At 35.7% G+C, this 21,887-nt stretch overlaps 1 protein-coding gene and 2 long non-coding RNA genes across 3 annotated transcripts; all 3 read left to right on the top strand.

Annotated features, from left to right (window-relative positions):
* Positions 1-2,531: 2,531 nt before the first annotated feature.
* Positions 2,532-3,251, top strand: LOC147480769 (uncharacterized). Its single transcript, XM_086578744.1, has one exon. The coding sequence runs from the start codon at positions 2,532-2,534 to the stop codon at positions 3,249-3,251; it is 720 nt and encodes a 239-aa protein (XP_086434870.1).
* A 12,110-nt stretch (positions 3,252-15,361) lies between these two features.
* LOC147480770 (uncharacterized) lies at positions 15,362-16,118 on the top strand. Its single transcript, XR_015203663.1, has 3 exons — positions 15,362-15,673; positions 15,770-15,841; positions 15,975-16,118. It is a non-coding gene; the product is annotated as an uncharacterized LOC147480770 (long non-coding RNA).
* A 112-nt stretch (positions 16,119-16,230) lies between these two features.
* On the top strand, positions 16,231-17,538 carry LOC147480771 (uncharacterized). The gene is made up of 3 exons (XR_015206847.1): positions 16,231-16,332; positions 16,412-16,696; positions 16,857-17,538. It is a non-coding gene; the product is annotated as an uncharacterized LOC147480771 (long non-coding RNA).
* The last annotated feature ends 4,349 nt before the right edge of the window (positions 17,539-21,887 follow it).

The raw sequence follows: 21,887 nt of genomic DNA on the forward strand, positions 1-21,887 counted from the left end.
CGTGACCGTTCATTTGCATCTCTTCATCTCTAAGATAATCTATGGTATCTATCCACACACCCATCAAATCACTTCAAATCACTTCAAATAAGGAGAGAGTTGTTGTAGAGAGAGAGAGTGTGTTGCAGGTCCACGTGGACATTGTTTGAAAATAAGGAGAAGGGCAAAAGTGTCAAAAGTGAGGTTGAAAAGTCAAAATTGGAGAGTGGTTACTACTTGGGAATACATTGACATTATGGGTTACTAATTGGGAAATTACCCTAGGATCTATTGGATTTTATGTTCTTACACCAAATAATTGTGAAAATTGATTGGGTTTTGTAGGGATGTCCAAACGGGTACCCGACATGACTCCGACTTTTCGGGTTTTGAACGGGTATCGGGTTATCCGAACTGGTTTTCAGCGGGTCTGGTTTGGAGTCGGGTATTTTGTTGAGAAGTGTGACCAAACCCTATCCTAATCCTATATTTCGAATACCCATCGGGCTCGGGTTCGGATTTCGAGTAAGATAAAGCTCGGTATAAATGAAGAAATAAGACAATAAGAAACTTTATTTGAAATATATATCTACATTTTATTTCTTTTTCGGCTATCCACCAATCCTTCAAAGACAATAAAACTTCTAATGAATTTGGAAGTAATTATCACCTATACTCGTACATAATTATTTGATATGATTTTAAAATATATGGATTCGGAATGAACTATAAACACATAATCATGTGTAATTACTGAAAAAATTAGAAATCCCGACATAAATTTTTTCATAATCCAATATATTAAATAACTCATCATTGTAAACATGAATGAGATTATAATCCAAATATTGATCTAACTCATTCTTTTATATGAGATTAGTAGTATGTAGTTGAAATCAGATTTGGAGTTCGATTTTGGTCCGGGTTCGATTTCGAGTTTTTTAGCCCTTTTAATGGGTTTAGGGCTAAATTATCGGGTCAAACTCGGGTCAATCCGGGTTTAGAGAGTGTGACCAAATTCTACCCTATGTATTTCGGTTTGAGTTCGGGTTCGGACAGAATTCGGTGCGGGTATTTTGTTCGGGATTTGAGCGAGTTTCGGTTTCGGGCAAGATGGACATCCCTAGGGTTTTTTCCTCTCTCCCGCACTTTCCTTGGCCTTTGAGAACAAATAACACGTTCGCTTTTAGTCATCCATGTATCCTATCTTACTCTCTACTCATTACTTTTCTTTTCAGTCATCATATTTCTTAAAAACTCGCATCATTATATGAATATATGTCCAAGGTTGCCATAAAATGTAATCCAAAAAGATGAATTAGGAAGTCGATCCCAATGCTATGCCCCCACTTCGATAGAACAATGTTGTAGAATTGCCTGCTACAGTGTGACTGTTAATAAGTGCGATTTTATTTTGTAAGCATGGTTCGATCTTTTGGTTATGTAATAACATCATCTACTCAAAATTGCAGTTGCTAAAATCCTTTCGATCGGATAAAATCAGTCACACGAGGTTGAAACTCGATCATCTTTCAAATCACTAAAACATTTTTTTCCTTTGATCAATGTTATTATAGGAGTTAGAAATTGTTAAACCGTGAACCTGAACTTCATAACATTAGAAAAAAGGCTTCATCCAGCCAAGCCCAATTCAAATCCCCAAAAAATGGCTGGGGATTATGGATTATACGTCTTTACCTTTTGGCTACTTGGGCTCTACAAATTGGGCATCATTTTCCTTCTGCCAATTGTTTGTTGACTAACCTCATGAATTCAACTTTCGATACTCCAAGGGAAAATGGACTTGGTTTTGACTTTTTAGCCATTTGACTTTGGTTCTTAATTATGACTAAGAAAAGCCCAATTGATAAACACGGAAATGGGCTTGAAGCCACAACTTCCATTTTAATTTGAGTTCAGGAAATCCGAAATCACATACCACCTGAAAACTAGCAAGTTTAGATCCATCTGATGACCTCACTGGTCATCAAATAAGCGTCACAAAACATTATCAATTACACAATATAGCGATCCACCTAGACACCTAGTGAGTGGCTTGGCAAGTGATCTGTCTAGCGGGTTGTGTACTTGTGCGTGTTTGTTTTTTAAGTAGTCAGTACTCTCAGGAGGGACATACGTCCAAGTGATGTACAATTAGGCATAACATAACAGCATAACGGAGAAATGACTAAAGAATTGCACGAGCACACTCATAAAATTTCTCTCTGCCATTCATAAGCTAGGTAGGAAGTAGGAACTCCCTGCTCCAACTCTCCAATGGTCATATTAACATATCTGTACACTCCAACAAATCAGGAAAATACTTGATAAGAGTTGGACTCTGTCGTTAGATAAGTAGAGATAGTTAGATAAGTAGAGAGAATCTCTCAAGTCAGTTGTAATGTCCTATTCCTATTTAAATACCTCTAAATCAATAAAGTAAAAATATCTTTGAGGAACTTAACCTACGTGTTTTCACATGGTATCGGAGCAACAATTTTATTCAAGTTAAAACACTTTTTTTTTAGCTTCCTCCCTATTTACTTTGTTCAATGGATGCACCACCAACTCCTGGAACACCAGAGTCTAATGCAACTCAGGTTTCCTCAAATGGTCCTTTTTTTGTGCATCACTCAGACAATCCATCCACTGTGTTGGTTGCTCTTTCTTTATCAGGTGACAATTACAACACATGGATTCGTGCCATAACTATGGCCTTACGAGCGAAGAACAAATTTGGTTTTGTTAATGGTACGATTGACAAACCAACTGATGCTGCTGAAATTCTTCAATGGCAAAGATGTAATGATCTTGTTTCCTGCTGGATACTCAATTCTGTGAATCCTGAAATTCGTGGAAGCATTGCATACTTTGAATCTGCAAGAGAAATCTGGAAGGACCTTGCGGAACGTTACTCTCAATCAAATGCTCCATTAGTCTTTCAACTCAAGGAATATATTAAAGACACAAAGCAAGATGACCTGTCTATCTCTGCTTATTTTACCAAGCTCAAGTCCTTGTGGAATGAACTTGATTCTCTCGCTATAATTCAGCCATGTACTTGTGGTTATGGCAAGCTTCTTGCAGTTCAAATCCTTGACGATCGAGCAATGAAATTTCTTCAAGGTCTCCATGATAGGTACAAACCACCTCGCAGCCAAATACTTCTCATGGAGCCCTTTCCTGCCATTACCAAGATTTACTCTCTTGTTTGTCAAGAAGAAAAACAGCAAGAGATACATTCTTTTTCATCTCCTATTCCGTATAAATGACTTGCCGCAAAGCCCGCCAGATCGTGGAAACCATTTCAATCGTGGCAATCAAAACCACGCTTTTCATTGCGATCATTGTGGAAGAGATAACCACACTATAGATCGTTGTTTCAAGCTCCATGGCTATCCTCCAAAGAAATTTGATGTACACCAGAATGCAACAAAGAACAAAGAACAAGAAATGGTCACAACTCCTAGCGTCACTAAGGAACAGGATAACAAATTACTTGCCATGCTTTCTTTGGTAGTGCAGATTTCAATGCAAATCTAGCAGTGTATTGCCCTTACCGCTCCCACCAATTCAGTGTGGATTATTGATACAGAGCCTCTAATCACATGTATTATAGTTTATCACTTTTTTTCCTCTTACAAACCATGTCCACATCCTTTTTCCGCTGGTCTTCCCCGATGGCTCAAATGCATTTGTAACTCATGTTGGTACTGCAAGTTGTCCCAATTCATTAAACTTGAAAATGTTTTTTTATTTCATCTTTCAAGTTTAACCTTTTATCAGTCGACCAACTTACCAAATCAAATGATTGTGTATTAACATTTTTCCTCACTTAATGTGTTTTTCGTGACCAATCAACTAAGAGGCGATTGGGAAGGGTAACATTCATGAAGGGTTGTATTATTTTCAAGCGGCCGTCAAAGAATGGCGCCATCAAACCACCTACCATTGATTTATGGCATTCTTTGGCCATGTTTCTTATCCCACTCTCCATCGCCTAGTTAACAAGGTTCCATTTATTTTTGTTCTGAAAATAAACCTTGTAATATTTGCCCTCAAGCAAAACAAGCTCGTTTATCTTTTCCTTTGAGTTCAATTAATACTACTAGACCTTTTGCTTTGATTCATCAAGCGATATATGGGGCCCCTTTTCTCAACCTTCATTAAATGGTTCGTTATTTTTAACCATTGTAGATGATTTTAGTCGTTGCACTTGGCTCTATCTCATGCATTTTAAATCTGACACAAAACAAGTTTTGCAATATTTTTTTTCCATGGTTCACACTCAATTTCAGCATCACATACATCGTATTTTTTTCTAACAACGGTGCTGAAATTTTTCCAACAATACAAGGTGTACGTTCCGATAATGGAACTGAATTTTTATCTAAAGATATGCAAACATTTTTTTTAGACAATGGTGTCATTCACCAACGAAGTTGCGTTGGAACTCCCCAACAAAATGGGGTTGTAGAACGGGAACACCGTCATCTTCTTGAAGTAGCTAGAGCTCTTCGATTTTAGGCACATTTACCTTTAAAATTCTGGGGTGAATGTGTTCTCACAGCCACATACATAATTAACAAACTGCCAACTCCTCTTTTATCACACAAATCCCCACAAGAAATTTTGTTTGGTTCAAAACCGATTATTCACCAAACTACGAAGTTTTTGGACTTATGTTTTATGCACAATAATAACATTCAACATAAATTTGATCGAGGGCTAAACACGGGATGTTTCTTGGCTATCCACATGCACAAAAAGGTTATCGCATTTTTGATATTACAACTAATGCTATATCTACTTCTCGCCATGTTACTTTTCATGAAGGTATTTTCCCCTTTCGTGACATACCCATATCACCAATACAATCCTCTCATGTTTTACCATTATCCTTAGATGACAATCCTTCATATGATGATAATCCAACAGATATTCCACGTTCCCTCCCAAGTAATTATGGAATCACAATTCCTTTACTCAATGAATCCTGCCCCACACCTCCTTCACAAAATACACCTGTCACTGAAACTTCCAATACCAGTCCATCCTTGGCTACTCCACCAACAACTATACCATCTAATTCCACACAAACTTCTCCATCTACCAGTACACCACCTCGATAAGACAAAGAATCGGGAGCCCTCCTCCTTATTTGGTTAAGCACTACATATGCTCTATGACTAGTCATGAATGTTCCCCTTCTTCATCTAACTCCGGGTTGAAAGGTACACCATATCCTCTTAACCAATATACTTCTAATGTTAATTTTTCCGCTGCACACAAGTTCGTTTCTTTCCACTATTTGTTCTCTGGATGAACCAAAATCATATTCCCAATTTGTTAAAATACCTCAATGGAAGGATGCTATGACAAAGGAAATTGAAGCCCTCGAAAAGAACAACACATGGACACTTATATCTCTCCCTCCCAACAAACAGGCAATCCCTTGCAAATGGGTTTTCAGAAACAAGTATCGATCTGACGGTACTCTTGAGCGTCCTAAAGCACGATTAGTTGCAAAGGGCTTTACTCGTGATTCATGGGCTAGATTACCATGATACTTTCGCACTGGGATTGCCAAATTGGTCACCGTTCGTGTTTTACTATCTATTGCAGCTGTTAAACGTTGGTCTCTACACCAACTTGATGTTAACAATGCTTTTCTACAAGGTGATCTACATGAAGAGGTTTATATGACACTTCCACCCGGTTTTGCTCGAAAGGGGGACACTCGTGTTTGTAAGCTCAACAAATCAATTTATGGTTTGAAACAAGCTTCTCGCCAATGGTTTGCCAAGTTCTCTTCTACACTACTTGCTGCAGGCTTTTCTCAATCCAAGTCTGATTATTCTCTTTTCATTTATCATAAAGGCAGTTCTTGATTTTTTTCTTCTCGCCTATGTGGACAATATTATTATCAGCGCAATGATGAATATGCTATTAAACAATTCAAATAATTTCTCGAAGCAAAGTTTTACATCAAAGACTTGGGGAAATTGAAATATTTCCTTGGCATTGAGGTAGCTCACTCACACAAGGGCCTTTTCATCTCTCAAAGGAAATATATTTTAGACATTCTCAAAGATACCGGTTTTCTTGGTGGACGGGTTGCTGATTTTCCTATGGAGCAGAAACTCAGATTATCTAAAGAGAGTGGTACATTGCTTCCTGAACCGACTACATATCATCGCTTAGTGGGCCGCCTTATTTATCTAATGGTGACACGCCTAGATATTAATTATTCAGTTAACATTCTAAGCCAGTTTATGCAATCCCCTCGCACTACGCATCTTGATGCAGCTCACCGAGTGATTCGCTATTTGAAAGGCTCTCTTGATAAAGGGATATTTTTATCCTCTTCTAGCAAACTTCAATTACGTGGTTCTCGGTGGACTCGATTGGGGGGATGCCCGGATATACTAGACGATCAACCACTGGTTATTGTACTTTTTTGGGATCTAATATTGTTTCGTGGAAAACTAAGAAACAAGTCACAATATCCCGTTCTTCTGCCGAAGCTGAGTATAGGGCTATGGCAACTCTCACTTGTGAATTACAGTGGTTACAATACTTGTTACGTGATTTTGGAATTTCTCATCATTCTCCCATCAGTATGTTCTGTGATAACAAAGCTGCACTGCATATTGCCAATAACCCTGTTTTTCATGAGCGCACTAAACACATAGAACTTGATTGTCACTTCATTAGAGAGAAGATTCAGTCCAAGCTTTTAGCTCCTCAATTTATATCTTCCAGTGCTCAGCTCGCAGACGTTTTTACAAAACCATTGGGCAGAGATCAATTTGACAATTTGATTGGCAAGCTGTGCGTTCAGTCCTTGAACGCTCCACCTTGAGGGGGACTATTAATATATCTGTACACTCCAACAAATCAGGAAAATACTTGATAAGAGTTGGACTCTGTACTCTTTCATTCAGTTCTCGTTAGATAAGTAGAGATAGTTAGATAAGTAGAGAGAATCTCTCAAGTCAGTTGTAATCTCCTATTCCTATTTAAATACCTCTAAATCAATAAAGTAAAAATATCTTTGAGGAACTTAACCTACGTGTTTTCACAGGTCAGGGGCGGAACTAGGATGTAATATCAAGAGGGGGCTATGATTTTTTTTTTTCTTTAAGAGAACCAATCAAATCAAACCATTCCATCCATTCTTTGTGTCAAATGAAACTACGTGAATATCCATTTGAGATCATAATTAACTAACATTGTAAACAAAAGAGTCGTCATTTTCATTATAATATTAAAAATAGACAAAAGAGTGAGTGTTGTCACTACAAACCTAGACAACTATAACAAAGACATTTAAACAAAGTACAAAGTATTGCATTAGCGAAATTTTGCCTTGCGTGACTTCTTAATAAATTCATTTACTATCCAATTCAAATCGACTTCTTCAGCAAACTCTCGTTCAATACAATCGGCAAGAAACATGTCACACCTCAAATTTTTAGAAAATTAAAAATATGGAATTATCCACACCCTATTCCATATTCTGAAAACCCAAGATAAAATAGGGGTGATAATTTGGCCCTCGGGCCCTCAACCCAGCCCGACCCGGCCCTCAAAAATACGCGACAAAACCCTCAAAAGTTGGCCCTCACAGATTTGAGGCCCGCCCCTCATGTTTATTAGGGGCGGGCTAAGGTCTAGGTTCTGGAGCATAGGCCCGGCCCGTATTTGGCCCTTCCAAGCCCTCACTTGGCCCTCAATATTTTTTTTTTTCCGATAAGATATATATATATATATATTTTTACATTATATATGTAGGGTACCACAATTATCTCTATTTAAACTAAATATTTTCACTACAAATGATGTTTAATAATAGTAGTTTACCACATATCATATGGGGTATTTTGTAATTTGAGTAAAAGAGGTCAAATATAAAATGAAAAGTGAACTATGATTATTTTGTGTAAACCCAAAATAGGGGTGATAATTTATATATTATACTATATATTTGTGTAAACCCTAAAAGAAAACCACATTTTCTTGTTATTTTACATTATATTTATGTATTATATTATAATTATCTAAATTGTATAAAAAAATCATTAAATTAGTTTTCAATAGGGGATAAATTATAACATAATATAATATATGCACTTTTGTAGTTGATTTAATGATATGTATATAAGTCATACATAAAGCAAATCCAACCTAACAACATAGTTAAGTATGCAAAATGTAGATATTTTAAGAATATCATCTCTTCCACTATCTCTATCTTTTTTTTTTTCTAAAGATATAATAATTAGTTTTGTATACTTATATACATATTATTAAATCAATTACAAAAAAAAAAAACACACAAAAAAATCACAAAAATAGTAAACTAGTGAAGTATAATTAGATCGGGCCCGACCCGGCCCTCATTTGGCCCTAAAAAATGAGGGTCGAGGGGCGGGTTAAGGGCTTGAGTTTTCATGCTTGACCCTACTCGACCCGGCCCTCAATATCAAATAGGGGCGGGCTGACCCGGCCCTCAATCATGAGGGCTTTTATGGTTTGAGGGGCGGGCTAGCCCGGCCCGGCCCTTTTATCACCGCTAGGATAAAACGAAACCCTAATAACCCATTACTAAACACGATATATGAAAATGAAATCAAAGTAAAACCGAAAGAACAACTCTTAATTCACAAATAAAAATACTAACCAATTCTATTACATTTGTTTCAAATCAAAACTTTTCACTTCAGAAAACTTAAACCAGTAAGGCACCAAAACCAGTAAGGCACCAAAAGCGAATCTAAATCAAACGTTGTCATCCACTGCATTCTACCATCTATGTTTCCAAGAACACACCCACGTTGCAAAACAAAAGAAATATGAGTCAGCAAATTGAATTTGCTAAGTAAGACTAAAATAAAATATACACTACTACATTCAATCAATCTTCCAAATAAATAAAAATAACATTACCAACCATTTTAACTTGGAAGACAAGATAGTTCCATTTTCCAAAACGACGTGTAGTTTCTTCCAAAGTAAGATTTCAATTATATTATCTCGTAAATTAATTTAATTAAAATCTTACCTATAACCGTTTACGTGTTAAGGTAGGACAACGTCTCTGCATAAAAAGTTAATAAACCCTACCCGCCTGCAAAACAAAGTTAGATTTCCCAAATGTAATCTTTAAAAATCTATATTTATTTCATTCTCACTGTAACCATCATGGGTATGCATAATCTGGCATAATATATTGCTAATATTAACATTCCTGTCACACCACCCTATCCATCATATCACGCTAACTACATTCATGTATATTCATTCATAAGAAATTATATGCATCCACTCGTCTATTTATGAGAACGAGGAAATCACAACCAGAGAGTACATTCATCCCTCGTGAGTATTAACTCACACAACCCACGTATATATTTCGTGTAAGAAATCATGTACATCATAATACATAAATATTTATATGCAATAACTCCATCATACTTAAAATCAATATTTTACTAATTAACCACTCGTCTACTTATGAGAATGAGGAAAATATCACAACTAGGGAGTACATTCATCCCTCGTGAGTATCAACTCATACCAATCACGTATATATTTCTTGTAAGAAATCATGTATATCATAATACATAAATAATCATATGCAATAACTCAGTCATACGTAAAATCAATCTTTTACTTTGTTTATTAATTATCTCATTGACTCATTTATTAATAGACACTACTCAACCTTTAATTCCTACTCCACGATTTGCACTTTACATATTTGCCAAATCACACATACCCGTGTGCCTCACTCACACCGAGTACCACTACAAGATATATGTCCCAAGCGGGATATCGCCTCTAGAAAACATATTTCAATCTTGTAAACTCCTAACTTGTGAGTCACAACTGTCACACCCCGAATTTCGACAGAATTCGGAAAAACATTATTTGTCCCCGACTCTTCGATCTCCGAGGTGTGACGCACTCTCCACTCCCAAAAACCCATAAACAGTTTTAAAAATATGCGGATAATTAAAAACCAATAAAATTTTTAACTTAAACAACAGTCATCTTCATTACCAAAAACAATTTACAAATGAAAATGCAAATAACCTTATCTCAACTGAAAATCTATATCACCTCAAGGGAAAACAAAACTTATCCTGAGATGCAACGCTAACGCAAACCACAAGCAGCAACCGATCTTCTTCAACACTAAACCTGTCAAGACTTATCAACTATGTTTATTTAATGAACACACCCGATAAGCAAACATGCAAATCGGGTCAGCATTATAAACAATGCTGGTGTGAGTAGCCCTAAAAAAACAACATATACTTATACAAATATAAACACAATCCATAAGGCAGTTAGTTCCTCTACCGAGGCGCCTTAACTTTCAACGACTAATACAACATCCTTAAGTATAATAATTAAGGCAGGTAGTTCCTCCACTGAGGCGCCTTAACTTCCCACTAACCACACAACAAACTATATGCATAGTAAATAAGGCATGTAGTTCCTCCATCGAGGCGCCTTAGGTTCTAACTAAACAAATAACCAAACAAACATATTATATACGTACCTCATTTCATGCTCAATCACAGAGTGGGTGGGTCGTCTCTGCCCAAGTAATTAGTTTGACCCACCCTTTTGCAAAACCATATATAATCATCTATCTACAAATACATCATTAACAAACATATTACCATAATTATATTAATTAAGGTTTTCTTTGCGTGTCCCTAAAATCACATCGTATCTATGTCTTACCTAGTTTCCCTGGCTACCACAATCGCTATCCAACGCCGAACATGTACATCCACATGCCTCCCCTTACATAATGAACCACTCCGTGCGTAACCACCCTGAGTGGGATGCCGCGACACCGTAAATCCTCACACGGAAGCAATTATGTAAATCGCCACTATTCGCATAAAATATTGCGATCATCGTTCTATTTTGCGAACGGAATAATCAAGCCACTATTAGGCGCTACGCCAGGGGGGGCGCCCGAAGGCCATTCAGATTAATAAAACGCCAGAAGAGCCGCCCGAAGGCCATTCAGATTAACTGAAACGCCAGAAGGGCCAATCACATGAGTTGTGGTAGTCAGGTTCTAGGATTTTCGTTATGTAATTTATTCAAGTGTCATACGTTAATGACTCATAAACATTCCACTATATCACGTGCAGGTCAATTACCTTATTGCACTAAGCCATAATATTTAGAAACATCTCAATTATATCTCATAACCAAATTTCATTCTTTCACGTGCCAATATATTATTGCACTACACCACACTCCCGTGGGCAAACATTCACCAAAACCATACTACCTCATAGTAGCATCTCACATATAAAATAATGGAGCGTTTATACATCTCTCAAAGATATTGCATTCAATATATATATCCCAGCATGTTATATAATACCCCACAATTACTTCAACGTATCACATACATTTTTATTATAACATCTCAATATCGTCACGTGTCAAAAATACACAACATCAATGTCAAGTCTTTCTTAGATAATGACAATCAAATATATACAAGCTTCCACAGTATTTTATTACTATATGTGTCCATATAATATACAACATAAAACGTAGCACAATTAAACAGTCCACAGTCCACAATCAAAGCCCAATATATATATGCTTTACACACTACTCACGTCAAATCTAAATTAGATAATGACCAACCAAGTTATATAATATCGACAATATTTTATATAATCAAATATGTGAAAAACTAGAAAAGTCAACATTCCACAGTCAAAGTCAACGGTCAAAGGTCAACGGTCAAAGTCAACAGTCAAGGGTCAAAGGTCAACACATCATGGTCAAGGTCAAACTCAACATGTCATGGTCAAAGTCAACATGTCCTGGTCAAAGTCAAAGTCAACATATCATGGTCAAAGTCAAACTGTCGTTTCCGGATTCGAAAGTCCAGGGTCATAGCCATGGTTCATGGCTAAGGGCAAAGGTGCATGGCTCATGGGCTCATGACCAAGGTAATGGTTCGGACCCAACTGGCCGAGCCCAACCTTAGAACCCGAAAGTCTAAACAGTGAAATACCCAAATAGATCTATTTTAAGTCCTATGGACTGGCCCCAAGCAATATTAGAAATTGGCCCAAAAACTTATACTGAACTGGCCCAAAACATAACTTAAATTGAAACCGGCCCAATCAAAACAAATGAAACTGGCCCAACAATACAAATATTAGAACTGGCCCAACAATACAAATGAAACTGGCCCAACAATACAAATATTAGAACTGGCCCAACAATACAAATATTAGCACTAAAGCCCAACCATCTAAAATAGAATCCGGGCCCAAACAAAACCAAAAGAAACTGGCCCAAACAAAACAACCAAAATCGGGCCCAAAAACTTAACTTGGTTCGGCCCAACAACTGAATCTAAACCGGCCCAAAAGAACTAATCCAAATTGGTCAGGCCCAAGCCCAAGCGAATTAGAGTTAGACTAGGTGGGACTGGGAGCACTGGATCCCTCTCACTGTCATCTTCCTCAGCTCCAGCAGCCACCAAAATGCGCCGCCACAATCGGCCACCACTCCTCACTTCATCAAAACGGTTATGCCACAAATCGAAAACCCACCAACTTTAATACACCCAACAACTCGATTCCTTACCTCGATCCCCCCCTCATCAAATCTAGATCTAAAAAAAATAAATTTCGGCCACCATTCACCACCGTCCAACAGCCCCCATTCGAACATCAATACCCACACCTCAACCAATCACCCATTCACCACACAAAACAACCAAAAAACCGTTCAACCCCTTTTACTGGAGTGTTTGGGCGATTTACTGTCGGCCGCCATTAATGGACAGTGCAAGCTTCCCACCGCCCTCACTCGACAGTCCCAACCTCAAATACTACACCCCCGACATCCCAGTAACGCATACACACAGAGTAGCCGCCATTGACGCTCTCTTGAGTTCAACATTTAAAAACGCAACAGTCCAATAACTTAACAAAAGATACCCTAACATTATCTAGTTTAAATCAATTCGACAATATCGCCGAACAACTACAGCCGAACAAACTGAAAATGAATAGAAACAGTTGCCAGTAGAATTTTGTTGGTATATAAAAAAAACTATAAACCCGGTGAAATAGCAACAATAGCTACTCACCTGTCTGAGCAGCTCCTACGAATTCCTCCGAGTCCGAGCCGTCGCGCTCCACCTCTCCAGCAATCCAGCTTTTTCTCTGCCTCCATTTTTTTAAATATTTTATTATCTATGAACCCTATTTTTCAGAACAATGTGTTTATATACTTGGGTCCGAAACCCAAGCCCAACCCAGACTCGGGCCCAAAACCAGGCCCACGTATCCCGAGTCCAATCCGACGAATTTTGAAAATAAATAATTAAATTAATTAATAAATAGAAAAAAATCGTGTGATTTAAAATACCTATTAGCATACCATATACACATCTCAAAAGAATCTCGTCCCGAGATTCGGAAGTAAAGCTATACGAACAAAAACGTTGGTTATTAACTTAGAACCTATACAAGAATGCACGTTGATTAAACCTAAGCAAGATAACATTGGTATTAATTATTTTACTTAATTCCAGAATATATGTCCTCATGCCATTACAAAATCTATTACAGTTTAACTGTCTATATTAAAACAAATTATTACTGTCACTCAAACACAAGACAAATATATCATATCTTTTTAGCATGCAATTTCTTGACACATAGCAGACTCTACGAAAAATTAATATTCTACTTAACTAATCAATAATACAGAGTAAGTTCATCCCGGCATAAAACATTATGGAGTCTTTCATTATCATGCATAAAAGAAAATTACTGTCCTAACACACTTAAAACAAACTGTCACTCATGTCATTGATACTATAATAAAACTCTATATTTATTTTAGTCATGCTCCCAGAAATATTAAATTTTAAAACCACCCTTGAATCCTAATTCATGCTTGCAACTGGATCAAATATATCACATATCCAAAAAATAATTTTTCATATCCTCTACCAAAATCATATAGACTGAAACAAAACAATTAGGAATAAATACTCGAATATGCCAAAAATCATGTGAAACTAATTTAACAGTATTAATCAATCATATCATAATTTATCAGCACGAAGCACACTTATAAGACAAAATAAAAAAAATCTGTTTGTTGTTGAAATACGATCATCATTATATTAAGACATCCTCTACATAAATTCCAATATAGTAAAAATATAACCATTATCACCATTATTTTAATTAATCATTAATAACGTGACCTAAAAAAAACAACATACGCATGCATGTTTTCTTGGTAAAACAATATTATAATCATATATACACGGTAATAGTTCATCTATATACAATAATATAAGAAAGCGTGTATACGCAAGTATACACATCTTAAAAGAATACACGTGTATACGCAGGTATACACATCTCAAAAAGAATACACGTATATTTTATTTATTATACTTTCTATTTGTAATTAATCACCTCTAACAGATTAATCTCTTATACTTTAAAATACTATTCATCCATTAACGTGTACGAGTGAGGCGAGATAGTTCCTCCAACACTGAGGCAATTAGTTCCTTACTCAGTACGTCACAAAACCATCAGATAATACAACTCATTCAATATAGATCAAAATATCTCATTATTTATTGAATAATAACATAACACTCAAATACAACGTTCACAGACATGTTATCGCACTTAATCCATAATCCATGTGAAAATGAACACAAACAATAAAACAACATTGTAACAGCACACATCATCTTGATCAAATCCATTTTAAAATGTTGTAACAGCACACAACCATCTCTAGGTTTTCCATACACACACTAGTAGAAAAAAGGCTTTTTATGACTATTTTAAAATGTTATTTGTGATTGTTCTATTCGTAATGGTCACAAATGGAAAAAAAGGAACTGTTTTAAAAAGTTTTTGGTGACGTGCGTTTTCGAAACGGTCACAAATGGTTTTTTTTAAAAGAAGGTGTATATGTGCAGATGACTATTTATGACTATTTTACTAAAATAGTTACATATTATCCGACCTTAAGTGACCGTTTGACCCAACTAGTTTTTGGTCCAACGCGCCCACAAATGTACTAAAAAACAATTAATTCAAAACACGACACAGCCATGACACAGCCACGTTCACTCTCACTTCCCTCTATCTCCCGCTAACTTTGGATTCGAAAACTTTTGTTGTGTCATCAAATGTTGTGAATTTGTAATTTCACTGTGACAATTTTTGTTTCGAAAAGTTTTCCAACCCGCTCAAAATTTCAGGTTATCTCTCGCCCATTAAAAGAAAAGAAAAAGAAAAAACGAACAAAAATAAACCCTAGGCTACTACTACTTAATGTCGCACTCTCTCCCCCATTGAACTGCCCTTTCTTCTCTCTTCCACTACAATTATTAAATCGCCTCAACCGATGAATTGCCCTCCCTAACGGATTAGAGAACCGTTTCCCTCCCATACATGCTTCTTTACTCTTAGAAATTTAGAATTTCTTAATTTGACATATGCACGTGTTGCTAAGATCATATGCTGATTGAGTCCATATATTCGACAGATTAAAGTATGTTGAACAAGAACTGGCAAATAAAAAAGGTAAAAAATTGACGCAGTGGATCAAGTTGAGAATGATCTTAAACGCGTACCTTAAAGTGAGTTGGTACTACTTTATCTTTCCATCCTTCTTTTTAGTTTGAGCAATTTTTAGGAAAAAGATGTTATACGTTATGAGATTAGTGTTTCATCAGGTTGTAATCTTCTCATTTTGTGCTTCACAAGATCGTGTTGCTTCGTTTTTCGATTTTCATCATTCTTGTCAGGTAAGAATTTGGTAAAAATTTATCGTTTATACTTCGAAATTCAAAGTGTTTTAAATTCTTATATGGAAAACCACTGAATGTTTTTGTATTTCACTTGTACTCAGCTAATGTGTAAATTTCTATTCTCTGACAGAGATGGGTAGTGTTGGAGATGCGGGAGGTGCTGCTGATAGAGTTTTGAACCAACTTCTGACTGAAATGGACGGAATGTCTACAAAGAAAACTGTGTTTATTATTGGTGCTACCAACAGGCCTGATATAATTGATTCTACATTGCTCGGACACGGGCCGCCTTGATCGGTCGATCTACATCCCTTTACCAAATGAGGCCTCTCGTCTTTCCATCTTCAAAGGCGTCGGGGAAGTCCCCCGTTTCTAAAGATGTGAATTTGAAAGCCCTTGCAAAGTATACTCAAGGCTTTAGTGGAGTCGATATCACAAAGATATGCCAGCGAGCTTGCAAGTATGCCATCAGGGAGAACATTGAGAAAGTAAGTTTCCTTCTTTTTTATGTGTGAATTGCTTCTTTCTACTATGTACTTGCATTATCTTAAATAGTCTAGATTCTAGAATCATACTATTATAGGCATAATGTGAAGAGCTTCTCACTTTGGGGAGTTAGCGCATGCACCAGAGACCGTTAGTCCCCACCCACGAAGCCAAGGCCAGAGAGTTAAGCGTTGGTGGCAAGTTCAAGAGCTATGGCTTAATCAACTTGCTCATCCCTATATAATGATTTAGATGTGGGCGTGAAAGAAGGCTTTGATGTGAGGCCGAATGCCGGATCGAATCGAGTTGGGTGAATTGAGTAAATCCATGTTTGGCTGCCCTGTAGAGTGGATGTGCAAGGGACAAGTAAGTAGCAGCCATTTTTATTTCACAGTCGTTGCTTTTCCGCCACTAAATCTCAAATCTCCACCTTATTATTGATTTAAATTAAGCTTGGGACTTTTGATGGACAACAAAGGATAGGTGTATTGGGTTTCTAATTTCTTGTTTTGGATTACTTTTGTAGTGATTTGAAACCTTGTGCTACTGGAAGTAGACAAAGAATGTAGAATTGTTCAGGCACATATTAACTAATGCTTAAACCTCATGGTGAGGCCGAATGACAAGGTATACTTCTTCATGACTAGTTTTTCAATATTAACAAATTAAATGAGTTTAAGCTATAAAAAAAAGTTAACAAGTAGGGCCTGGAGTGCGCATAAGTACAAGTGTTTGTACTACCCCTTTTGTGATATAGTGAAAAATATTGAATTGGGTATTGATAAAAGTTAGTTATGACTTCTGTTGGATCTTGGCTGTTTAGTGATTGTTGTGAATTTTGGGTGGGTTCTTGTTGAGATTATGTGGAAATGTAACCTCCAGTTTTATGTATGTAGGATCTGCTGCATTGTGTTTGTTTAGTAATGCATTTAGGCTTTGGTGTAGCTTTTCAATGTCTGCTGAATTAGGAGAAGAAAAGAGTGGGTGGCTGTGAGGGGGAGCGGGGAGCGGGATGTTCTTTCTGAATTAGAAACTTGGAGGACTGTTTACTTATTACTCAGCGTTTTTTTGTTTGTTTGGATGTTATAGACACTTAGCTAGAAACTTGGATAATTGTTTCAGTGGGATTTTGGTTTGTGTGTGCATTTGATATGGTTTTGTATTATGCTTGAAGACTGTTTTCTGCATTAGTTTTGTTTGGTGGGTTTATATTGATTTCTTTGTCTTTGTGCTTGACTTTTCTACCTTCATGGTAATACAAGGCAGCTTGATCAGAAGTAAGGAAAAATGACGGAGAGCAGTAGTATTGCGTGTGAAAGTTCTTCCTCTAGTTTTAATAGCAGCCTACAAGATACAGAAGACGATAAAACTATAGCAAGCATCTTGGCGGAAGAAAATTTTGCAGAGAATGGCAAGCTGGGAAAGCGGCTATCTCATTTGGATTCCATCCCTATAAGATTGCAAATGAATTATTTGTTTTTCTCGAATAAGATGATCATAATTTCCACATGCAGTAATCGGTAGTTATATATGAAACTTTGTAAAGAAGGATCATCACTTTGTAAAGAAGGAATCTACTTTTGTTGCTTGTAGTTTCAGGTGCTTCTTAATTACTAGGTATTTTTTTTTCCAATAATTCTTTTGTTTATGCTACTACACTTGGCTATATGATGATTATTTTCTTTTGTTTCCATGTTTATATGATGATTCTACTGTAGAATGTTTCTTATATTTCAGTGGACCTCATCACCAAGTTGATGCTATTAGTCTCTATTTGAAAGGCTGATATTTGGTAATGTTACTAGCAAAAGTGATAGTAGTTGTGTTTAGCAGTGTGCGCAGGGTAGAAAGTTTGAGTCGTGTTCAAGCTGGGATTCCGCTACCTACACGAAAATGTTACCCCGTCGAGTTTACATTCAAGCGAACCAAGTTTCATTACTTGTCGATGTCTGTGCTAAAAGCTACAAAACTAATAGGTTAGACTGTTCAAACTGAAATTTTTATCGTTCATATACTTACACTGATAATGAATTTTCGTAGTTTATTTTTCGACTCTTAGGCACTTAAAATTGATTAAAGTGTACATACACATTTTTTTTCATCTCCTTGGGGGTAGGCTAAAGCATTGGCAGTATGTTTATTTATTTATATATAGGTCCTTTGTACTTGGTTGTAAGTGTTTGAGTTATTCACAAAGGGTTTGAGTTGTACATGTGTTCTCCAAGAACAATTAATGGGTATTGGACCTAAGTCTATCTTGGTTTAACTTAACAATGGACAGATTGTTTGTCTGCGATATCAGGGTTTCTTATAAGATGCTTATAATGACTTGTAACTTCTTTCAAATAGTTTCGGTTGACTTAACCCTTAGATATATTAACAGTTGCAATTCTACTTATTCACATAGGTATTTATGATCTTGAGTTAACTATTTTGCATTCAACTATCATACCTACTAATGATTTACTTTAAATCTTTAAGAAATATCTTATATATAATTAGTGCATGCCTAGATTACTTGGTTACTTTGTATATTAGTGCATTTACTGGCTATTTTATGTCAAGTTATATTGAGTGTCACCACCTCTTTTTAATTGCAGGATTCAAGTGGGCTAGTGTGTTAAAAGATATGAGATAGGATTTTGGGGTTCCCTTGGAGGAATGAATGCTATTAGTTGGGAAAGCACTGTGGATTTTTCCAATTTGTTCATATGTGGGTGATCGACTTTGATGAGATTATGTTATTTTTTCATTTGGATTTGGATTTGGATTAGGCTAATTATATTTATATGAATTAGATGGGAAATGTGTTATTTACTTCATTACGTTTTACGATTAAGTACAAATATATATTGGTTATCCAAGGAGATTGGAATGTTTCAATGAAATTAGCAATATATATGAGTGTTGCTTGAAATTTAATAGATCATATTTAGGTATGTAGTTTATTCAGGTGTGTAGTTTATTGCAGGTCTCCAATTTTGTGAGTTTATATATACATCATTTTTAACAGTCATAAAACCATAAAAAAAACAGTAACAACTGCTCAAAAACCGTCACGACAAATCATATCATTTGTAACGGTTTTAAATAAATTGTTATGCATTCATCTTTTTGAACAGTCATAAAAAATATCATTAGTCATGACGGTTTGAGTAAAACCGTGATATGTATATTTTTTTTATATATATATCATACATGAATATACATGATGATATATATCATGAATATATATATATATATATATATATATTTATATATATATATACATATATATATATATATATATATATATATATATATATATATATATATATCATATATATTATATATATATATAAAATATATATATATTCATGATATTTATCAAATATTCATGTTTTTTGAATAAAAAAAAATATTTTTATCACGGTTTTACTCAAATCGTCATGACTAATGATATTTTTTTATGACTGTTCAAAAAGATGAATGCTTAACAATTTATTTAAAACCGTCACAAATGATATGATTTGTCGTGATGGTTTTTGAGCAGTTGTTACTATTTTTTTTTAATGGTTTTATGACTGTTAAAAAGGATGAATGCATAGCCGTTTATTTAAAACCGTCACAAATGATATGATTTGTTGTGACAGTTTTTGAGTAGTTGTTACCGTTTTTTATGGTAGAGAGAGGCTAGTCTGGAACAAATATTTGTGACGGTTTTGGAAAAAAAATAAATGAGTCTCACTCCGTCACGGTTTTGTAAAAAAAAAAAAATAGTGACAAAAGACTTTTTGTCACTGTTTTTAACAGTGATATAAAGCCTTTTTTCTTGTAGTGACATAAACAAAGCCTCTTTTGGGCATAAAAATATAACATGTCATTCATGACACATTCAATGAATACCTTGGGTCATTCTTGCCACATTCAAAGAATACCCATCATAACACTAACAGATCATTCATAGCACATTCGATGAATACCTTAGGTCATTCCCACCACATTCAAAGAATCTAGACCTACATTCCCGTACACTCAAGGAATCTAACCCACCCCGCAAGGTGAATGCCTTAGTTCTTCTCTAAGGCAGCTTTTCACATGACATCATTAGTCATAAACATTTCATTTCATTTCATTCATCAAAGAGGCGTGGAGAGATCTAAAGATGTGGACGACACATTAAATTTTCACAAGACTTGTTAACACCCAAGAATTATTATTTATTATAATATTTTCATCATAAAAATAAACATCTTCTCACACAGTAGAATCATTAATAAAGATTCTAAACACAGTAACCAATCAACTCACCTCATTATCCATTATATAAATCATAGATATCCCGATTCTCAATTATGATTAACACGTTAATTAAATGCCCTGTGAATACCTTTTAAACCACCACGAGCACGTATACACAATTATTAAGTACTAACATTATACATATATAATTAAGTAGAAGAAAGAAACAGAAGGAAGAAAAAGAATCAAAAGGTCCCAGTGCAGCAGCTAAGTAACAAGATTATGTCCACTATGCAGCTATACTTTCAAAGGAATCTATCAGATGTAAAAGAATCGGCATCTCGGAGAATATTGGCAGGGAGATTGGGACTTAAGCTTAACTTCAAAGACTCAGCTCCCAACTGGATAAAATGGGTACCAGTAGAGGAGGACTCTTTCATGTTAAATACAAATGGATCAGTTCAAGAAGATGGAAATGGATTTGGCGGGATCATTAGGGATTCTCTGGGGAATGTAAGTCCGGGTGATGCACGGGGAAGTTAGCGTGATAAGCGCCCGGTTTTTACGGGGAACTCCTTGCTATAGCCAAGGGTCTTCAGTTCGCGAAGGAGATAAGAGTATCCAAGCTCGAAGTCAACTCAGACTCTTTAGGAGCGATAAGCATCATTAGGGGCCCAAGTCAAAGCCCATGGTACTGTTCCAATATAGTGGCCCAAATTGAATCACTTAGAAAACACTTTCTTCAATGTTGTTTTAAGCATGTATATAGGGAGGGTAATCAGGCAGCTAACTACCTTTCAAAGATGTACAGATCTTGAGTTGATCTTGACATTTCCTTTTATCCTCCCCTTGATTTTAAATTACATAACATTGTTGAAGAGGATAGAAAAGGAACTATGTACTTGAGATTTTCTTAATACAGGTTAAGGTCTGCTATAACCTCTAAACTTTTGATATATATATATATATATATATATATATATATATATATATATATATATATATATATATATATATATAATTATCACAATAACTACTATATAATATATAAAATAGTGGCTGCACTTTTGCTCAAAGCTGCCTAAGTATCCAAATCTTTCAAGATTGGAATCAAGCCTTCGTAGTTCTTATCAGCCATATAGTCAAAATCAAAATCCATTAATGACAATATATAAATTTGTATAATACCACGTCAAATCTTTATTAGATAATTACAAACATGTTTATACAAGTTTCGACAATATTCTATTATTAGATTTGTCTACTAAGTTCAATATGTCAAAAGTCTGAAAAGTCAACATTCAAAAAGTCAACGGTCAACAGTCAAAGTCAACGG

This window comes from Coptis chinensis, chromosome 8 (assembly GCF_015680905.1).
Source record: "Coptis chinensis isolate HL-2020 chromosome 8, ASM1568090v1, whole genome shotgun sequence".
NCBI classification, from domain to species: Eukaryota; Viridiplantae; Streptophyta; class Magnoliopsida; order Ranunculales; family Ranunculaceae; genus Coptis; species Coptis chinensis.

What these genes read in the sequence shown, in the direction of transcription:
- LOC147480769 (XM_086578744.1), top strand. Translation starts at nt 2,532, where the DNA reads ATGGATGCACCACCAACTCCTGGAACACCAGAGTCTAATGCAACTCAG.